We start from the raw sequence: 18,490 nt of genomic DNA on the forward strand, positions 1-18,490 counted from the left end.
ATTGCATTAAGTGGAGAAGACTTTGAGTCTAATGTCTTTTTCTTATATATCTACAATTAAGTCATACTTAGATCCGGTTAGGATTGAGATTTTCTAAAAAAAAAAAAATTGGATGATGGATAGTTTTGAGGAGGGAAAGATTATTTTAATAAAATGATTTAAAATGTATTAATATATAATAATAATAATAAAGTTAAAATATAAATTACTTTAGCATTTGAATTAAGTGATCTGATAAATAAGACATGAAATGAGATTATGTATAGATAAAGAATTTGTTTTTGAATTATTTAATTTTTTAAATTAATTGAATTTTTTATATTTAATTTTGTAAAAATATTTCAATAAAATTTTAAAAATGAATATATCAAATGAGTTATTGAGATTAGGGATGACAACGGAGGACGGAGAATGCATTTACCTTCCTGTTCTATTTTTATTTTGAATTTTTTTTTAATATCATCCTTAATTGATTTTGGGAATTCCCGCAAAACACCATTTATAAAATATTTAAATAAATAAAAAATTATATAACGGGTTTCAAATTTCCATCTGATACATGACTTGAATTATTTGAGAATTTTTACTTAAAACTAATATATGCCTATTATTTTTTTTTTCAATAATACCCTTACTTTAATTTTATAAAAATTTAAATTTGAAAACAAAGTATAGTAATTACATTAATTAAAAACTCAAATAACTTATATTTTCATCAAATAATATTTTTTAAAACAAACCCCAATAGGAACCCTAAATAACCACCATCAAACAAGCCCCAATAGGTTGCTAATTGCTATACCAAAGTAGTTTAATCAACTCTTATTTTGGAAAACATAAAATGGAATTGTCTATGTCAGATAATAGTAAAAAATTGCTTAAATATAACTGTTGGGACTTGGGATAATAATAATAATAATAATAAAATAGAGTTTGAGACAAGTAACACAACACATAAAGCAGACACCCCTGAAAAAGGTAATAGGAAAACCTTTTTCCCTTATTTTCTTAATTCAAAAATATTCAACTGATTTCTAAATGGGTGTTTACAGGTATTAGATTACCTTATAATAGATTCAATAGAACAAGTATACCTTCTTCATATGTTTTTTCATACCTAATAATCTTCTTCTACTTCCTGTATTTCATTCTCGATAAGCCCCGACGACCCCCCTTTCCCACCGATATCGGAGTTTTGCTCAACAAAACTATCCCCACCGCCTAATTCAGAGATCTTAGTGATCTTCTGCAACTCATCCGTAAGGTCTGACGAGCTGGAAGCCAATTTATCATCATCAATAGTTTGTTTCTGGGCTGTCTGAGGAGGAATTTTCTTGGGCTGTCGAATGGCAGCAGCTGCTTCGGGCATTAACACTGGAGGTGCTTGAGGTGGGACCCATGATCGTTGAACCGGTTTGTTGTTTACCTGTGAGGAGTAAGCTGAAGGCCCGAATATGGGCTGCTCTTCTTCATCGTTCTCGATCTCAGTAATTCTGGCATTATTCTTTTGATTATTGGACTGACCATTAGCTTGAATGTTGTAATTGACGCCTAAATTGCTTTCTTGTGACCAAAACCTGCTTGAGTTGTTAGCAGCCTGATTAGTCTCCCAAGGCTGATCGGGACAAATAAAAACCGTTAGTAGGCTCATAGATTTTTAACTTCAAATCGAGAAGAAGAAGTGTCATGAAACTGTTGGAATGTTTTTTAAATTTTCCAGTAGGAGAATTCAAACTGAAAATGTGAATTTGCTACTATAAATTACTTCATATGTAAGTTGATTCGAATGAGAAAGTGCTTAAAACCTATTTTACCCTTGATATGATACAACATAAGTTGAATAATTTTCAGGGCTAAAGTTGTCTTTTGGATAATCTTACAAGGTTATTGAGTTATGTAGTTAATAACTTATAGAATTAAGCCAAGTTTTCATAGCTTAATTTGAGTTGTATCTAAATAATGAAGTGATTTTAAGTAACAGTTATAACTTTACCTTTGTTCTTGGTGCAAGACTAGCGTTTGGTAAAGGCTGGTGAGGATTTGGTGGCTTGTCGTCAATTTCCTGAACGAAAAGAAGAAAATAAACACAGTTAAAAATTCATTATAACCCATCAGTCAAAACAATAGCAACTACTTAAAGCAGAAATCCAATTTACTTTGATGTTTGAAGGTTTCTCCCCTCGCTGAATCATTGACATAATCTGCAAAATGAATTATCACATTAGAACACAACATTCTTATAGAATTCAAATTCCAATAATACACATCCAAACATAGCCTGAGAGAGATCAGGGACAAGAAACTACATCCATATAGGACTGTGGATGAGGTGCAGGAGAAGGCGCTACTGGTGCAGGGGGTGATGGAGCTCTTACTGTAAGAAAATATATTAGCGAAAAACATTTTATTTACAATATAGATAAGTTAAACTAAGAACAATTCATCAGATTTTCCTCAGTCAACAATACCTGGATGCGAGTTAACATCCACTTTTCCATTAGCATATAATTGCTGAAAAAATAAATCATAGGAGTAAGGTTTACTTGTAGGAATTCATGTCTGCAAATTTGAAAGTTCTTTCATCTTATGCCCATGTCAAGTTACCCTTGAATTATTAATGATTCCTCTGTGGTCTTGTTCAACATAAGGAGGAATTCTGTCATGGGAATACCCTGATCCTGTTAAAAGGACACAAAATTACATTATATATTGGTTTTGAAAAATTACAAAATCCTTGTTTGATAAAAATATTTTAGTAATTTTTCTCATTCACCTGCGGAACGTTTGAACGCATCTTGCGCTTGTTTTAGTAAATGGTCACCTTTGAAATGGTCACCTTTTTAAAAAAAAAAAATAATAATTTAGTAATTTAACCCAAATAATCCACTTTTTCATCAAACAAGATTTTCAAACCATAACCCAAATTTCTTCAAATAACCCCAGATCAATTATCCTTGTTTGGGGGTAAGAAGTGAGTTATTTGAGTAACATGACCAAAATGTCCTTATTATTTAATATTTTAAAATGTAATACAAAATGTAAAGAGTAATTTGGTATTTTGGTTGATAATTCTAATGATCGATGATGTGTTTAATGAGGGGTTACTTGGATCACATCAACAATCAAATCATCAACTAAAATACCGGGGTACCCTTACTTTATGTTTTGTAATATTTAAAAGTCTTAAATAAAAATGATATTTTAGTCATCTAACCAAAAACAAAATCACTTTTCCTTCAAACAAGCTTGTGATGGTAGATTGAATAGTATGTTATTGTAAATAATCTCAAATAACCCACATCAAACAAGGCCTTCATAAAAAAAACAACTTCATTTTGAGCTGATAAAAATCACAACACAAAAGCTATCCTTGGAATTCGAAAACTGCGTTTTTGGAAAAGATAGAAGCAAATGCCACAAGAATTACCCAAAAAATAACTTCCTCAAATAGGGTATACCTTCCAGCTTCCTTATTGCATCGTTCATTAACTTCATCTCCTTAACTTGTACATCTAACATTTGCATAAGGTTCTCAAAGAATTTTCTCTCTGGAAAGGAAGAGTGATGTCATCAATAAGAAGTGTTACCTTTTTTTTTATAAAAATAATATGAATGAAATCCAATCAACTCTTAGAAATCAATAGGAACTATTAGGAAGTATTACTGAATGCATGAAATTTGAGGCTGCTATATATCTGTTAATCGTACCTTCATTTTTCGAAAGCAACATCTCCTGGCTGGCTCGTGCCACATCAGTAGCAGCACTAGCAGCATCTTTAGCAGCAGCAGCAGCTTCTTCGACTATACTATGTTTTGAGCTGATTTTCTTTCCATTCTCTTCGTCTTCTTCCAAAACAACCTTACGTATCCAAGATTTCAATCTAGGAATAACAGCATTCTGAAACAAACAAAAACCATTTTGATCATACATGAGCCTACTGGAATTCAAAGTGAGTATTCACCAACTGAATTCTAAGAGATCACTATATTCCAATGGAACTCCTTTTAACCAAGGCTTTGTTTGATGAAGGATTAATCCAAATAAACCCTTTATCCCATCATCAATCAAATAATCAACTAAAACGCCCTTACTTTATTTCTTATAACATTTTAAAATAATAAATACAAAAGATATTTTAGTGATAACCCAAATAATCCACTTCTTGACCAAATGTTTTTTTTTTCAAATAATCCGTACTATTTCCAAATAATCCTTCATTGAACAAGCTCCAGATATTTAAGCAGTTCTAGTGTATAATAGGTACACCTATGACTTCCTTAGACAAGGCAAAAAGCCTTTTTGATACCTTGAAAACTACAAATGTTCCTGCACCAGAAACAGCAACAAATCCAACAGCAAGAAGAGCATGGGTCCAATGGAACCGAGCTGATGTCAATCTAGCAATGGTACCAGCTGGAGCAACTGCTGCAGGCTGCAGAGCTTGGCTTGGAGCTTGTGGTTGAAAATTTGACGAGGACTTAATCTGTGCATCTGTAACCAATAAACCAAGAGCTTGTTTGATATAGCGCTTTTTCAAAATATTCAGATTTTTGTTAGAAAAAAAAACTTAGTTTGATAAAAAAAGTGGATTAGTTTGGGTTAAATGACTCAAACTTTCAAAAATAAAGAGTATTTTAGTTGATGATTTGATTAATAAAGTGGTAGATGATGGGATGAAAGATGTGAAAACTGTGAAAAATCAAGACCTACATTAAAGCAATCAGCATTCACTTTACCTTGATTTGTGCCTCCTGGTGCAGAACTTGAAATAGTAGGGGAGGGATCCTGCAATGAACCATAAATATAAATGCCCTCATTACAGTATGGAATTTACAAGAACTAAAGTTTTAAAATGCACCATATAAGGTTTCATATCAATAGGAGCATTAAAGTGGTAACATGCTTACAGGAACACGACTGAAAGCCTCGTCTATCTCTTCTTTTGTTAGACCTTTCTGCTCAAGAAAAGATCTTCTATACATAACAGCAGATCCTCTTACTTTTGGATGTGAAAGGAACTTCACAGCATTTTGAACTTGGTCTTCCCTAATTGGTTCTCTGTTTACAAACACAGATGGTGGAGAAATTTCTTTGACAGTTTCTGATTTCACAGCATCCTGATTTTCAAGAGTTGGTTGCACAGCCTCTGTCATTATAACCATGGAGGTCATTTCAAATATAATCTCACAATAATAATCATACAATGACAGAATCCTATGTGAATTTGTAGCAATTTCATTAATTAAGCAAGTTAATCATTAAATTTGGATACTTAAGACATTCATAATCAGCTCTCCGAAATTTCTAACCCTAAGATGAGTTAAGAATCGTCAGTCAGATTGATAGGAAACATAATTGATCCAGCTTAAAGAAAATAGAATTTCGATTCGTTTTCATCCCTAAATTTCAGAAAAACTAAATACCGAATCCATTTGGTTTATCATCCCGTTCATGAATAAACAAACTGAAGCTAAACGAGAATTGGAGAATCACCTTGAACTTGTGGATTGTTGTCGGTCGGAGTAGGAGGAGACGGCGTCGTCATAGTGAAAACAAAAACGATGATAGAAGAAGAAAGTCAGGTAACGGAAAATCCAGACCTCGAAGTGAACCGTGCTCCGACGAGGACGACGGCGACGGCGACGGCGATATCAGATAGCTGAGATGAAGATCAGATAGCGGCGGTTGTTGCTCATTTCGAAGCGTTCACACTGTCAAATTCAATCTTCCCCAACTCATTATTTCTTGAAGAAGAGAGAGAAAGAAAGAGAGTTGCTCACGTCACCACTTCTCAAAATACTAAAATTATTTAATGATAAGATTTGTTAAAAAATATTTTACTCTCATATTTTTTATTCATTTTAATTATAATTTATTTTAAAAATTCTTGTATATAAAAAAATGTTAGAAACGAGAAAACAAGTCACGAATCTAATATTTAAATAAGAGAAAATATTCATTTTAATTATAATTTATTTTAAAAAATTCTCGTATATAAAAAAATGTTAGAAACGAGAAAACAAGTCACGAATCTAATATTTAAATAAGAGATAAATAAAAAAAATTATACTAAAATAATAATGTTCAAGACATCTTAATAAAATATAGACTGAAAATCAAGTTAATATATATATATATGCCCAAATGGTAATGTTCGACAAAAATTTCTCGAACATCATTCGGAACAAAAATTTCTCGAACATGGTCATTTTTTTAGAAAAAAGTTTAAAAAATTCATGCATATATGACAGATTACGACAGTTTCGTAGTCTTGTTTTCATTATAATTTCGTTGGCCAAATTATTTCTCGTTTTTAGTATTTTAAATTAAGTTAATTATAAATCACAAATGTTAAGCGAGAATGATTTAAATATGGATCCAGCTCAAGAAATTTTAATTTGAAATTTTTTTAAATCAAATTATAAATTTATTTAAAATAATGAGTCGGTTTAAAAACACTTAAAAATAGAGTAAAATTGAGTTTCAGCAGACAAAATTATTAAATTTATTAATATATTTGAAATTATTATTTTATTTAAATAAATATCTCAATTAAAATTTAAAAAAAAAATAATTAAATAAATTTAAAATGTTTTTCTTACCCAAACTTAGATCTTTTCCAAATTTAAATATTTTATAAATATATTTATAACAAACAAAATAAAAATTACACTATAAAAAGCAAAGTTACTAAACAAAAAATGACTAGATTAAGATATTTATTTGACTATAAAAATATGGCAATAGTTTAAAAAAGTATATATTTAAACATTTTAAAAAAAATTGAGACAAATTCAAATACATAAATAGTTTTATGTCTTTGTGAACTTTATTTTGTTTTAAAATCTTATCATCATTATAGGTATGAACTTTTATTTTAATTTATAATATTTTTATTGGAATCAATAGTAAAAAAATTAGTTTCACATCTAATTAATTAGTTAGAATTGACTTTTGAATGGAAGGTATACCCAATTACCCATATACTTCAACTTACATAAAAAAAGAAATAGTAAAAAGAATATAAATATTATAGGGGAAGCAGAATTTCGAGACATGTATTATTTATTCTGATGCTAATAATTTTTTTTTCATTTTATTACCGTTTACAAATTAAAATTCATAAATTTCATTTCAGAATTAAACATAATCTATGTAAAGGTATTAACCCAAAACACCTAGTAATCTTTAACATCATCCTGTTAAGTATATACCCAATTCTATTACTCCGATGAATCTTTAACCGATTTCAAATAAAGTTTTTAATATGTGTATATTTTAAATTTTAGCTTCACTTTCGTAAATCCGTGAATTTTAATTTTAAGAACCATTTTTACGACTTGTATTATCAATCTAAATATAAAATCATATTAACCGATAAGTCATATGTATATTTTAAAGTTCTTTGATATTAATTTATTTGTTAAAAAACATGAAGATATTATTTGTGAATGATAGTTTACACAAAAACTCATCCCTTGGAATACAATCCATATCATCATCATCCACAAGTTGTGGACCACAACCAACAAAATATAAAACTTCTCTTCAAGTTGTCAATTTCAAAAGTTCCAAAATTCATTATCTCCCAACAATTTGTACTAGATGTTCATATTTATCATTCTAATAATAACATTTATACCTAAATGAGACCAAAACTTGCACAAATCTTACCAAAAGACGATATAAACCTCCTAAATTTTAATAACAGTTAATCAAATTTTCCTCAATTGAGGGTACCTTAAAGCAGAGACGGATCTATGTAGGGGGCTTGAGTGCAGAGACGGATCTATGTAGGGGGCTTGAGTGGGCTGAAGTCCACCCCAAAAAAATTAAATAAATAATATTTTTTATTGATGTGAAATTATCCCTTAATTTTTAAAAAAAAATCAATAGAATTTACCATTTTGCTTCTTTAATTATTAAATAAATGATAAACTTAAATTTATTTACCAATTTTATCCAAAAATTTCTCGTTTTTTATTTTAATCCACCCTAAATTTTTTTTAAACTCACCCATCACCAAATCCTAGATCCGTCCCTGCCATAAATGCCATAAAGTCGAGTCATCGTCCATTTTTCCATTAGCATATAATTGCTGACAAAAAAAATCATAGGAGTCAGGTTAACTTGTAAGAATTCATTTCTGAAAATTTGAAAACAGTTCTTTCAACTTATGCCCATGTCAAGTTTCCCTTGAATGATTAATGAATATATATTGGTTTTGAAAAGCCTTGTTTGATAAGGGGTAATTTGAAAAACCAAGAGCTTGTTTGATCTGGTGTTATTTGGTTTTAATCCAAATGTTCTCTTTTCCATCATCATCAATCAAAATACCACATTACCCACACTTTATTTAACTAAAAAAAATCACTTTTAAAAATCATCTTCACTTTGAGCTGATAAAAATCACAACAACATACCTCACCAAAGTAATCTAGTGGTAAGAGTTGACTTAAGAAATCAAAAATATCACGTATTCGATTTTATCTGGAAGCGCTTTGAGTTTAAGCGGTGGACTATGGCTATGGGGTGTCATGCTAGTTCTCCTTTAATTCCCAAATAAAAAATCACAACACAAAAGTTATCATTGGTAATAAATGTAATCAACTAGTAGTTATTTGAGTTTCTATATATAGTTGACCTAATGATGCGGTGCGAGTTGAAGAGGCGTTTATGCGAAAGTTGCAGCATCCGAAAATATCTCGCAAGTGTCAGATTTCGACGATTGCCTAGTGTTTTTCGGGCGGAAACGTTTAGGGGCTTAAAATCGCATTTTTTATTAGTTTTGGGTGTTTTTTGCAATTTATTAAAAGTTGTTTATTTCTTTTGCAAGCTAGGGTTTGAGTATTTAAAGGATCTTAAAACACTTTGTTAGGGGAGGATTATTAATCAGAAAACGAGGTTTCCTCAATATCTATCAATTTCGGTATTCGTAAGAATCAACGAATCTTGATAAAGGTTCATCCTAGCCACGCACGCTGCATCAGTTGGTATCAGTTTCCAGTCGACCCTGAGGTATGCCGCCCCGAAGACAGCCGCGCAACCCTACCCCTGGTGCTGATGATGGTGACCTTGCTGAGTTGCGACGTGAAAACGCTGAGTTTCGCCGTGATAACGACGATTTGAGGCGGCAGGTTGAATGGTTGACGCAACGGATGGATGCATCTATGCACATGCACCACCCTGAAGATGATGTTACGATGACAGATGAAAACCCTCTCGGTGGTCTTCGGAATCGATCCCCTGAACGCCCCAATCATCGCTGGGAGCAGACTTTCAGGGTGGACATCCCTAAGTTCGATGGTAGTCTATCACCGGAAGAGTTTATTGATTGGCTTTCTCAGGTTGAAGAGATTCTGGATTTCAAGGAAGTTCCTGCAGATCGTCGTGTACCCCTTGTTACGATCCGCTTACATGGTCGTGCACAAGCATGGTGGCAGCAGTTGAAACAGACACGTGTTCGTCATGGTAAGGCAAAGCTCACGAATTGGGACAAATTCAGGAAGCATATTAGGGCTGCGTTTCTACCATATAATTACGAACGTAACCTGTACCAGCGGTTCCAGAATCTTCGTCAGGGTTCTCGTTCCGTGGATGACTATTCCACTGAGTTTTACACCTTTGTGGCTCGTGTTGACCTGTCTGAGTCCCCTCTCCAGTTGGTTTCTCGCTATATTGGTGGCCTTCGCCTCCAGTTGCAGGATATTTTGAATATGTTTGATCCATTGACTGTTTCTGAGGCACATCAGCGTGCTTCACAGGCTGAGAAACAGCTAGCCAGGCGCGGTTCGGGTAGCTTTGGAAAACAGGTTGTCCCCACTAGTGGCATTGGTTCTTCTTCCCAGTCGGCCCATCCCACCCCAGCCCCCCCTCGCGGCACTACAGCCCCCCCGCAGGGACGTCCCGGTGGCTTGCGTTGTTTCAATTGTGGTGAAGTTGGCCATCGCCAAGCAGAGTGTCGCAACCCAAAGTCCACCAATCGTGGTCTTTTTACTGAGGTGGATGATCCTGACTCTACTCTTCCTTCAGATTCAGCCCCAGTGTATGATGTTTATGATGATGAGGCAGCGGAGGAGTATGTTTCTGGTGATGTTGGCCCCCTTTTGGTGATTCGTCGATCATGTTTAACCCCTCGTGCTCCTGACAACGAGTGGTTACGCAATAATCTGTTCCATTCCACTTGTACCATCGGTGGCAAAGTTTGCACCTTCATCATTGATGCTGGGAGTTGTGAGAATGTGATTTCTGAGGTTGCAGTTTCGAAGCTGGGTCTGTCCACTGAACCTCATCCCAAGCCTTATCGACTGTCCTGGCTGAGTCAAGATTGTGTTGATGCCAAATCAGCCCAAGAAGGGTGCTGCCCCCACTCATCATGCGTCCCCCCTGCCACCTTGTTGTCTCGGGGTCCTTTTCAGACCGCCATGGTTGAATCTGGCATGGTGTTTGCTCTATTTTGTTCGCTGATTACCTGTGGTGCTAGTTTTGAGGTTCCTATTCCAGTGCAGCCGCTGTTACAGGAGTTTGCAGATGTTTTTCCTGAGAATTTGCCTTGTGCCTTGCCTCCTTTGCGTGATATCCAGCATCACATTGACTTGGTTCCAGGTGCTGCCCTACCCAACCGTCCTCATTACCGCATGAGTCCCAAAGAACATGACGAGTTGCGTAGACAGGTGGAGGACTTGCTGACTAAGGGACACATTCGAGAGAGCCTTAGTCACTGTGCTGTCCCGACCCTTCTTACCCCAAAAAAGGAAGAGTGCTGGCGTATGTGCATTGATAGTCGTGCTATCAACAAGATTACAGTGCGTTATCGGTTTCCTATTCCCCGGTTGGATGACTTGTTGGATCAGTTGGGTGGTGCTTCTGTGTTTAGCAAACTGGATTTTGTCCTTGGGCTGCCACGTACCCAGCGTGGTTCTGATTCGATTTTTGTGGTGGTTGACCGATTCTCGAAGATGGTTCATTTCATTCCCTGCAAGAAAACCTCTGATGTTGTGGTTGTTGCACAGTTTTATTTCAGGGATGTGTATCGCCTTCATGGACTTCCTGCCTCCATAGTTTCTGATCGGGACACTCGCTTTGTGAGTCACTTTTGGAGGAGTCTTTGGCGTTTGGTTAATACTCAGCTGAATTTTAGCAGTGCCTATCACCCGCAAACTGATGGCCAAACTGAAGTTGTTAATAGGTCTTTGGGGAACCTTCTGCGCAGTTTAATTGGGGATCATCCTAAGGCTTGGGATTTGAAGCTGCCTCAGGCCGAGTTTGCTCACAATCATGCTGTTAATCGCTCCACTGGTTTCAGTCCTTTCCATGTGATTTACGGGCTGTCTCCGCGTGCTCCTCTTGATTTGTTAGTGCTGCCCAGCAAGGTGCGTCCTCATTCCACTGCTGCGGATTTTGTTGGTCAGTTGGCTCAGGTTCATCAGACCACTCATGACCGCTTGGTTGCTGCTACTGCCAAGTACAAGGAGAAGGCTGATTCGAGAAGGCGTGCTGTTGATTTTGAAGTTGGTGACTTTGTGTGGGCTATTCTGACTAAGGATCGTTTTCCAGGTCATGAATATAGCAAGCTTGCTGCTAAGAAGATTGGTCCTGTTGAGATTGTGGAGAAGATCAACCCCAATGCTTATCGTTTACGCCTTCCCAGTCATGTGCGTACCTCTGATGTGTTCAATGTGAAGCATCTTGTTCCTTTTGTGGGTGAGTCTTCTTCTGATGAGGATGATGCGGTTCCAGATTCGAGGACGAATCTTTTCTACCCTGGGGGGAATGATGCGGTGCGAGTTGAAGAGGCGTTTATGCGAAAGTTGCAGCATCCGAAAATATCTCGCAAGTGTCAGATTTCGACGATTGCCTAGTGTTTTTCGGGCGGAAACGTTTAGGGGCTTAAAATCGCATTTTTTATTAGTTTTGGGTGTTTTTTGCAATTTATTAAAAGTTGTTTGTTTCTTTTGCAAGCTAGGGTTTGAGTATTTAAAGGATCTTAAAACACTTTGTTAGGGGAGGATTATTAATCAGAAAACGAGGTTTCCTCAATATCTATCAATTTCGGTATTCGTAAGAATCAACGAATCTTGATAAAGGTTCATCCTAGCCACGCACGCTGCATCACCTAATTAATATATTAGAGATCTTTATATTAGTGGCTAGATTAGTGGATGTAAATATTATAATTTTGTATATATAATTTACATTTTGGAATGAAACTCAAGATAAAAATGACTTAACAACTTGAGGTTGAGGTTGAAGACGAGATGTTGAAATGTTAATGATATATTCTTCAAGTTTCAGAAACTCGTGAGCTATATCCAGTTATAGGATGACAGTGTGTTGACTGATAAACTAACGAAGATGTAGAATACATTAACATTGAATGCTGGGTGAAACAACAACCGAATGAACTCTGAAGTTATTCGTGAGTCTTGAGATCCATTCAACAACGGGATAACAGTGTGTTGTATAAAAGAAAACCAGCGAAAAAGGTAGAATCCCATGGGTATAGAATGTTGTGGTGAAACAACACCTGAAAAGAAAGTCATCATAACAAAATATGACAATGTGTTGACTAAATAATCAGTAAAGAAACACATATGATTGGATTAAGACCAATAAAAATATAGGCATTGACTACTGGGATGAAACAACAACTGAAAACAAACTCTGAGAATATGGTTACCGAAGAAAATAAGAACATTAACAAAACTATTTGAAAAAAAAATATTATTAAAAAATATAATAATAATTAATAGAGTTTTATTAGAGCCCTCCATCAATGGCTAAAAAGAATTATCCGGTATATTCAGGGAACTCTTGATTTTGACCTTAATATGTTTCCATCCTCTGATACATCTCTCTTGGCTTACACTGATGCTCACTGGGGTGGGTGCCTGGACACACGTTGTTCGACGTCTGGTTATTGTGTCTTTTTGGGAGATAATATAATCTTTTGGTCGGTTAAGCGTCAAACCACTTTGTCCTGTTCTAATGCTGAGGCTGGGTACCGGGCGGTTACGAATGTGGTTTCATAAACTTGTTGGCTACGGAATTTACTCCTAGAACTTCATTGCCCGGTTCCCACCACTATTTTTGTTTACTGCGATAATATGAGTACGATTTACCTCTCCAGTAATCACATTCAACACAACGGAGCAATCACATTGAGATGGAATTACTTTGTTCGTGAGAAGGTCTCACGCGGTCAGGTTTGAGTTTTTCATGTCTCATCTCGATTTCAACTTGTGAATATCTCCACGAAGGGCTTTCGAGAGTTCTATTTGAAGAATTTCGATCCAATCTCATCATACTTCGTCCACTTGCTTCAATATCGGGGTACAATAAATGTAATCAACTAATAGTTATCTTGGATTTTCAATATATGGTTGGCTAATTAATATTATTGGAGATCTCTAGATTAGTGGATTTGGATGTTATAATCTTTTATATATATATATATATATATATAGATTACAAAATAATAGAACAACCGATTATATTCCTTTAATTGGATTAGTAAGTATTTGAATTACCCAAAACATAACTTCCTCAAAATAGGGTATACCTCCCAGCCTCCTTATTCATCCCTCGGTCACTTCATCTCATTCATTTGTACATAACATTTGTAGAAGGCCGGTCTCTAAGATTTTTCTCTCTAGCAAGCAAGGAAGAATGATGCCATCAATAAGAAGTGTTAATCTTTTTTGATAAATTAATATGAATGAAATCCAATCAACACTTAGAAATCAATAGGAAGTGTTCCTAAATGGATGGAATTTGAGACATATATATATATATATATATATATATATATATATATATATTAACCATACCTTCATTTTTCGAAACCAACATCTCCGGGATGGATCGTGCCGCATCAGCAGCAGCTTCTTCGACCAAATTCCAAACTATGATATTCAAATTTTTGTTGGAAAAGAAAAGAGTTGGTTTTATTGAGAAATTCGATTAATTTGGGTTAAATGACTAACATATTCAAAATAAAGAGTATTTTATTTAATGATTTAATTGATAAATTGGTTGCGATGGAATGAAAGAAACTGTGAAAATCAAACTTTGAAATAATGAGGTATCCTGCAATCTTGTTCAAATATTGAATTTATTATATAATATTCTAAATGCTTTCATTATATAATTGTTTATAAAAGTTGGAATTGAAATTTCCTCTCTAAACCTATATATAATAGGTGAGATTGCAAAAACACCATTTTTGAAACCACATAAAACAACAAGAACTACAAACAAACAAAAAAAAAAAACAGAAGATGAATTTTGAGTTTAGTTAGAACAAAGGTTTGAAAACCAAACAAGGTCAAATTGGGTTGGGGTCCTTGGGGACCCAAGAATAAGACCGGCCAGACTGAACATGTACATCTTAGCTGGATATGAAAAAGATCAATTCTATTTGATTCAATAATAGTATTTACATTGGTTTGAACAAATAAATTAGAATTCTCAATAAGCTTAATCAAACATGCCTTAAATAATTTTGGCGAAAAATCCAAAAAATTAAATAAGCTCAACTAGCATCATCCATGTGTGAATCGTGAAGATAAAACTTAATAAGATGAATCAAACTAACCCGAACTCATTCCTTACTTGGAATACACCCCATATCATCATCATACACAAGTTGTGGACCACAACTAACAAAATCTAAAGCTACTCAAGTTTCTTCATCATGTTCTCATTTATATTATTTCATATTAATAACTTAAGTGAAAATAGGTCTTACTTAGACTAACATCGATTTTAAACGTATTTATGTCTAATCGATAAAATTTTATCAAAATAGTTCAGCGGTAAAAGTCGGTTTAAAAAACTAAAAAGTCACGAATTCGAATAAATCTCAAAATGTTTTGAGCTTAAACTGAGTCATACCCATAATCGTCGTGCTAGTTTTTTTTCTACACAAATAAATAAATAAAATAATGTATAATTGAAACCAAAACCCAGCACAAATCTTTCTAAAATGCAATATCTTTCATAACTGTCGGTGGTGCTAAATAATGGGTATTATTATTGATAAAAAAAATAAATTAAGAAATAAAAGTATTAGCCAACTGTTAAACTTTAAGACTTTAGAATAAATAAAATAAAAAGGAAAAGACACTTTGGGACAACTGTCTTTGTGTCACCCAACAACTCCTTTAGCAAATATTATGCAATAAAAGTGCTGTCATTTAGTCCCACCCCATTTTTATATTATTTTAATTTCTTTATAAATGAACTTAGAACATGTTACACATGAACTATTAATGTAAATCTTTATAACTTTGAAAAAGCAACAAAATTAATGGGTAATAATGTGATAGAAATCTTAAACAACAACATTATGGGACAATCATATAATGTTACAAGATGTGTTACATTGAAATAAAAAACACTTTGTTAAAATATAAATGAATAGACAAATTACAACAACAACAATTGTTGGCACAATGAAAACAACTATACCCTTTTCTTTTCTTTTCTTTTGTGTATGTTTATTATGTATAAATAAACAATCCTTAAATCATACCTTAATCCCATCATCCTTTTTAACACTTTGATTATTATTAGAATCAAGGAGAGTCTCCAATGACCTAGCTTTTCTATTCCTCACTCGACCCGCATCTTTTAGCAACTCCGATAACCTCTTCTTCTCGTCGTCCACTTCAGGATTCGCAGTCCCCAATTTCTCTTCTCTCATTCCGACGACGTGCTCCAATATCTCGATCGCATCCTCTAACCTATACATAATTGTAAAAACAAAATGTTAGTAATGTGGTAAAAAAGACTTTGACACACTCAGATTCAACTCCAAAATATTGAGTACCTGCCAACGGCATCATAAGTTGCGGCAAGATTACTATAAACCCCGAGAGTGTCAGGATGATACGGGCCACATTCTTGTTCCAAAACACCCCTCGCCTCTTCGAAAAGCTCTAAAGCTTCGTTAATCGAGTATCGTTGAACACAAGCAAGGCCCATTTGGTTAAGAGCTATTCCAAAGAAAGCGGATTTCTTCTCCCCGCTTGTTCGGAGTTTCGCGATGGCGTTCTTGAAGGACGCGTACGATTCCGAATAATTCCCCAACATGTAGTACATAACCCCCAATTGGGCTTCGATTCCAGCGACCATACTTTGTTGTCCCGCCCCATCGTTGTAGATTTTCAACGCCTTGTGAAGCAACTTAATCGCTTGATCGAGCTCGTTCATTGACTCGTATATAGCCGAAACATCCGTCAAACCGCTCGCGATCTCCTCCGGAGGAATCCCGGGCACAGGTTTGTTGTAAATACGAAGGGCGTTCTCGCAATACGATTTTGCCTCCCTCAATTTCCCCGTTTTGTTATAAAGATCGGCCAGACGAACAAAAACCAACGCGACCGCTGGATGATTCTCTCCTCTTGAGGATTTGAAAACCGCTAGCGCTTTCTGATAGGCGAAAACCGCCTCGTCGTATCGCGATAGCGAAAGATAAGTATCGCCAATGCTGCAATCGACAGCTGCTACCTCATTCTCCATTCCATTAGCCACCATCGACATGCTGGCAAGCACGAGATGCTCGAGAGCAGTTTCGTGATCGCCCTTCGTTTCCGATATTAATCCCATGAGCCTCCTATCGGCAGCCTCCTCGAGAGAGGCTGGCGACCCGTTTACCCTATGGATATCGAGTGCCATTCTACAGAAACTCTCAGCCTCGTCGAATTGCAGAGCTTGAACATGGGCTTCCGCCAAGTATCTATAGGTTTCTCCTACTCTCGCATCGTTTTCGCCCAAAACGCGTTTTTGAACTTCTAAACCTGTCGTGTAACAATGTATCGAATTCTCGAGCTGCCCTAGCATAGAATAGGTATCGCCTAATTGCATATGACCGGCGAATTTAGCCAGGGCGTGATCTTGTCCTTCTTCAAGAACAGGAATCTCAATCGAATGCTCGAGAATGGGGATGGCCTTGTTGTATTGCCCTAGATTACAGTAAATTGCAGAGGTAACATGCAAACACATGACCACATCCAAACTAGGTTTACCATTCGAACATTTCTCAAACGATTTCGCCGCTCTAAGAGACAATTCAAGAGCCTTTTGAGGATTATCACCAGAAGAAATCAAATCCCTAGCTTGTTTAAGCAGATATGGTCCAAGATCAGGATTATTATTACTATTATCAATACCAGATTCAATCGAATCATCATCATCTGCTGAGACTAAAGCAGATTTTCTATTAGGGTTCTTCTTCTTAGGTTTCTTACCTTTGCTGATGATTTTAGGGCTTTGCTTCAATGAGACATCGTCAGATTCGTTCTTATGATTCTGGGTTTCAACAGGCTTGTCGATTTCATCATCGTCATGTTCGACAACTTCAACTTCCTTCATCTCGCCGCCGACAAGATGTCGGAGTTCCGAATCAATCCTGGATTCTTCACCGTAGGAACCGTAACTGTTCCTCGACGGTGACTGATCTGAACTCTGCATCTCACAGACATTATCGTAGAGCTGTTCGATTGATGTCTCAACAACAGCACCGTCAAGAGACTTAATTTCATGATTCCCATTTTCTTTCGCTTCTAAATCTTCATGAATCGACTGATTCTCATCAATTACAACAACTCCAGGCATATTAAAGAAGTTCAAATCAATTACCTGCATTATTATAAAGTTCAGAACTTCAGATCCAGAAGGAAATCATGTCATTAACTAAACACAAATCAGATTTCAAATAACAGATAAAGAGAATTCAAGACTAATAATCAAAGGATAAAAGGGTGAAAAACCTGCAATTTTGACTATGGACGATCCTTTTAGCAATAAAAGGGGGGCAGTGTAAAGGGGTTTGCTGGATTGAAATGAAAGAAAGAAACAAGAAATCGTAAATGTTAGAGAGAGAAAACCATACCTGAGATGAACCATGAAAAAAGACTCTGTCTTTGTGCAATTTATCTGGGTATTATATATATATAGTGAGTGTGATACAATAAGATAAAATTTTCTTTCTTTTGGTGGGTCTTCAAATTTCTTTAAAATTTTAAACCTTATAACAAAATAAAAAAAAATAATGAAAAGATTAAAGCTAAGATATTAAAGAAGACTAATTTAATTCTTATTTAAGAACACTTTAAAATTAAAGTGAAGATATTATGGTATAATTTTATTTTTCTTAAATAACTATAAATACTTTAAATTAGAGTGGATGTTATTCTAAATTAGTTAACTTATTTTAAATAATAAAAAAAATTGAATGTTGTGAAATAATTGACATAAATTTGTTTTTACAAAATTTAAAAATATTAGCCCCAGAATCTTGAGGACGAGACTATAAAAGATTAAAGTGAAGATATTATGGTATAATTTAAAGAATTTGAGTCGTTTATATTAAATTTCGAACTTTAAATTGTATTAATGAAGTTTGAATTATCACACTTTAAATAATTTAAATTAATTAAGAAAAAATATTACATTAAAATAAAATCGGGAGAAATTCTTGAAGAC

General features: G+C 34.8%; 2 protein-coding genes across 4 annotated transcripts; both read right to left on the reverse strand.

Moving 5' to 3' along the window:
• Nucleotides 1-970: 970 nt before the first annotated feature.
• LOC124936503 (peroxisomal membrane protein PEX14) lies at nt 971-5,776 on the reverse strand. Of its 2 annotated transcripts, XM_047477006.1 has the most exons (13): nt 5,495-5,776; nt 4,909-5,147; nt 4,738-4,786; nt 4,308-4,492; nt 3,709-3,898; nt 3,459-3,548; nt 2,774-2,836; nt 2,605-2,678; nt 2,469-2,511; nt 2,307-2,374; nt 2,157-2,201; nt 1,994-2,062; nt 971-1,615 (listed from the first exon to the last, which is right to left on the reverse strand). In XM_047477006.1, the coding sequence occupies exons 1-13, from the start codon at nt 5,544-5,546 to the stop codon at nt 1,118-1,120; spliced, it is 1,665 nt and encodes a 554-aa protein (XP_047332962.1). In that variant the 5' UTR covers nt 5,547-5,776; the 3' UTR covers nt 971-1,117. The 2 variants fall into 2 exon arrangements, with proteins under 2 accessions (XP_047332962.1, XP_047332963.1); XM_047477007.1 differs by lacking the exon at nt 2,774-2,836.
• A 9,575-nt stretch (nt 5,777-15,351) lies between these two features.
• On the reverse strand, nt 15,352-17,918 carry LOC124935507 (protein KINESIN LIGHT CHAIN-RELATED 3-like). 2 transcript variants are annotated; one of them, XM_047475939.1, is made up of 3 exons: nt 17,898-17,918; nt 15,834-17,644; nt 15,352-15,747 (listed from the first exon to the last, which is right to left on the reverse strand). In XM_047475939.1, exons 2-3 carry the CDS (start codon nt 17,618-17,620, stop codon nt 15,531-15,533), a joined length of 2,004 nt encoding a protein of 667 aa, XP_047331895.1. In that variant the 5' UTR covers nt 17,621-17,644; nt 17,898-17,918; the 3' UTR covers nt 15,352-15,530. The 2 variants fall into 2 exon arrangements, with proteins under 2 accessions (XP_047331895.1, XP_047331896.1); XM_047475940.1 differs by lacking the exon at nt 17,898-17,918 and adding an exon at nt 17,776-17,890.
• Between the last annotated feature and the right edge of the window lie 572 nt (nt 17,919-18,490).

This window comes from Impatiens glandulifera, chromosome 4 (assembly GCF_907164915.1).
Source record: "Impatiens glandulifera chromosome 4, dImpGla2.1, whole genome shotgun sequence".
In the NCBI taxonomy this organism is placed as follows: domain Eukaryota; kingdom Viridiplantae; phylum Streptophyta; class Magnoliopsida; order Ericales; family Balsaminaceae; genus Impatiens; species Impatiens glandulifera.

What these genes read in the sequence shown, in the direction of transcription:
- LOC124936503 (XM_047477006.1), bottom strand. Translation starts at nt 5,546, where the DNA reads ATGACGACGCCGTCTCCTCCTACTCCGACCGACAACAATCCACAAGTT. An exon ending in AGGCTTTCAGTCGTGTTCCT is followed by an intron (nt 4,787 to 4,908) that starts GTAAGCATGTTA and finishes GGTTCATTGCAG; the next exon opens with GATCCCTCCCCTACTATTTC. An exon ending in AGAAACCTTCAAACATCAAA is followed by an intron (nt 2,063 to 2,156) that starts GTAAATTGGATT and finishes CTTTTCGTTCAG; the next exon opens with GAAATTGACGACAAGCCACC.
- LOC124935507 (XM_047475939.1), bottom strand. Translation starts at nt 17,620, where the DNA reads ATGCCTGGAGTTGTTGTAATTGATGAGAATCAGTCGATTCATGAAGAT. An exon ending in ACTTATGATGCCGTTGGCAG is followed by an intron (nt 15,748 to 15,833) that starts GTACTCAATATT and finishes AATTATGTATAG; the next exon opens with GTTAGAGGATGCGATCGAGA.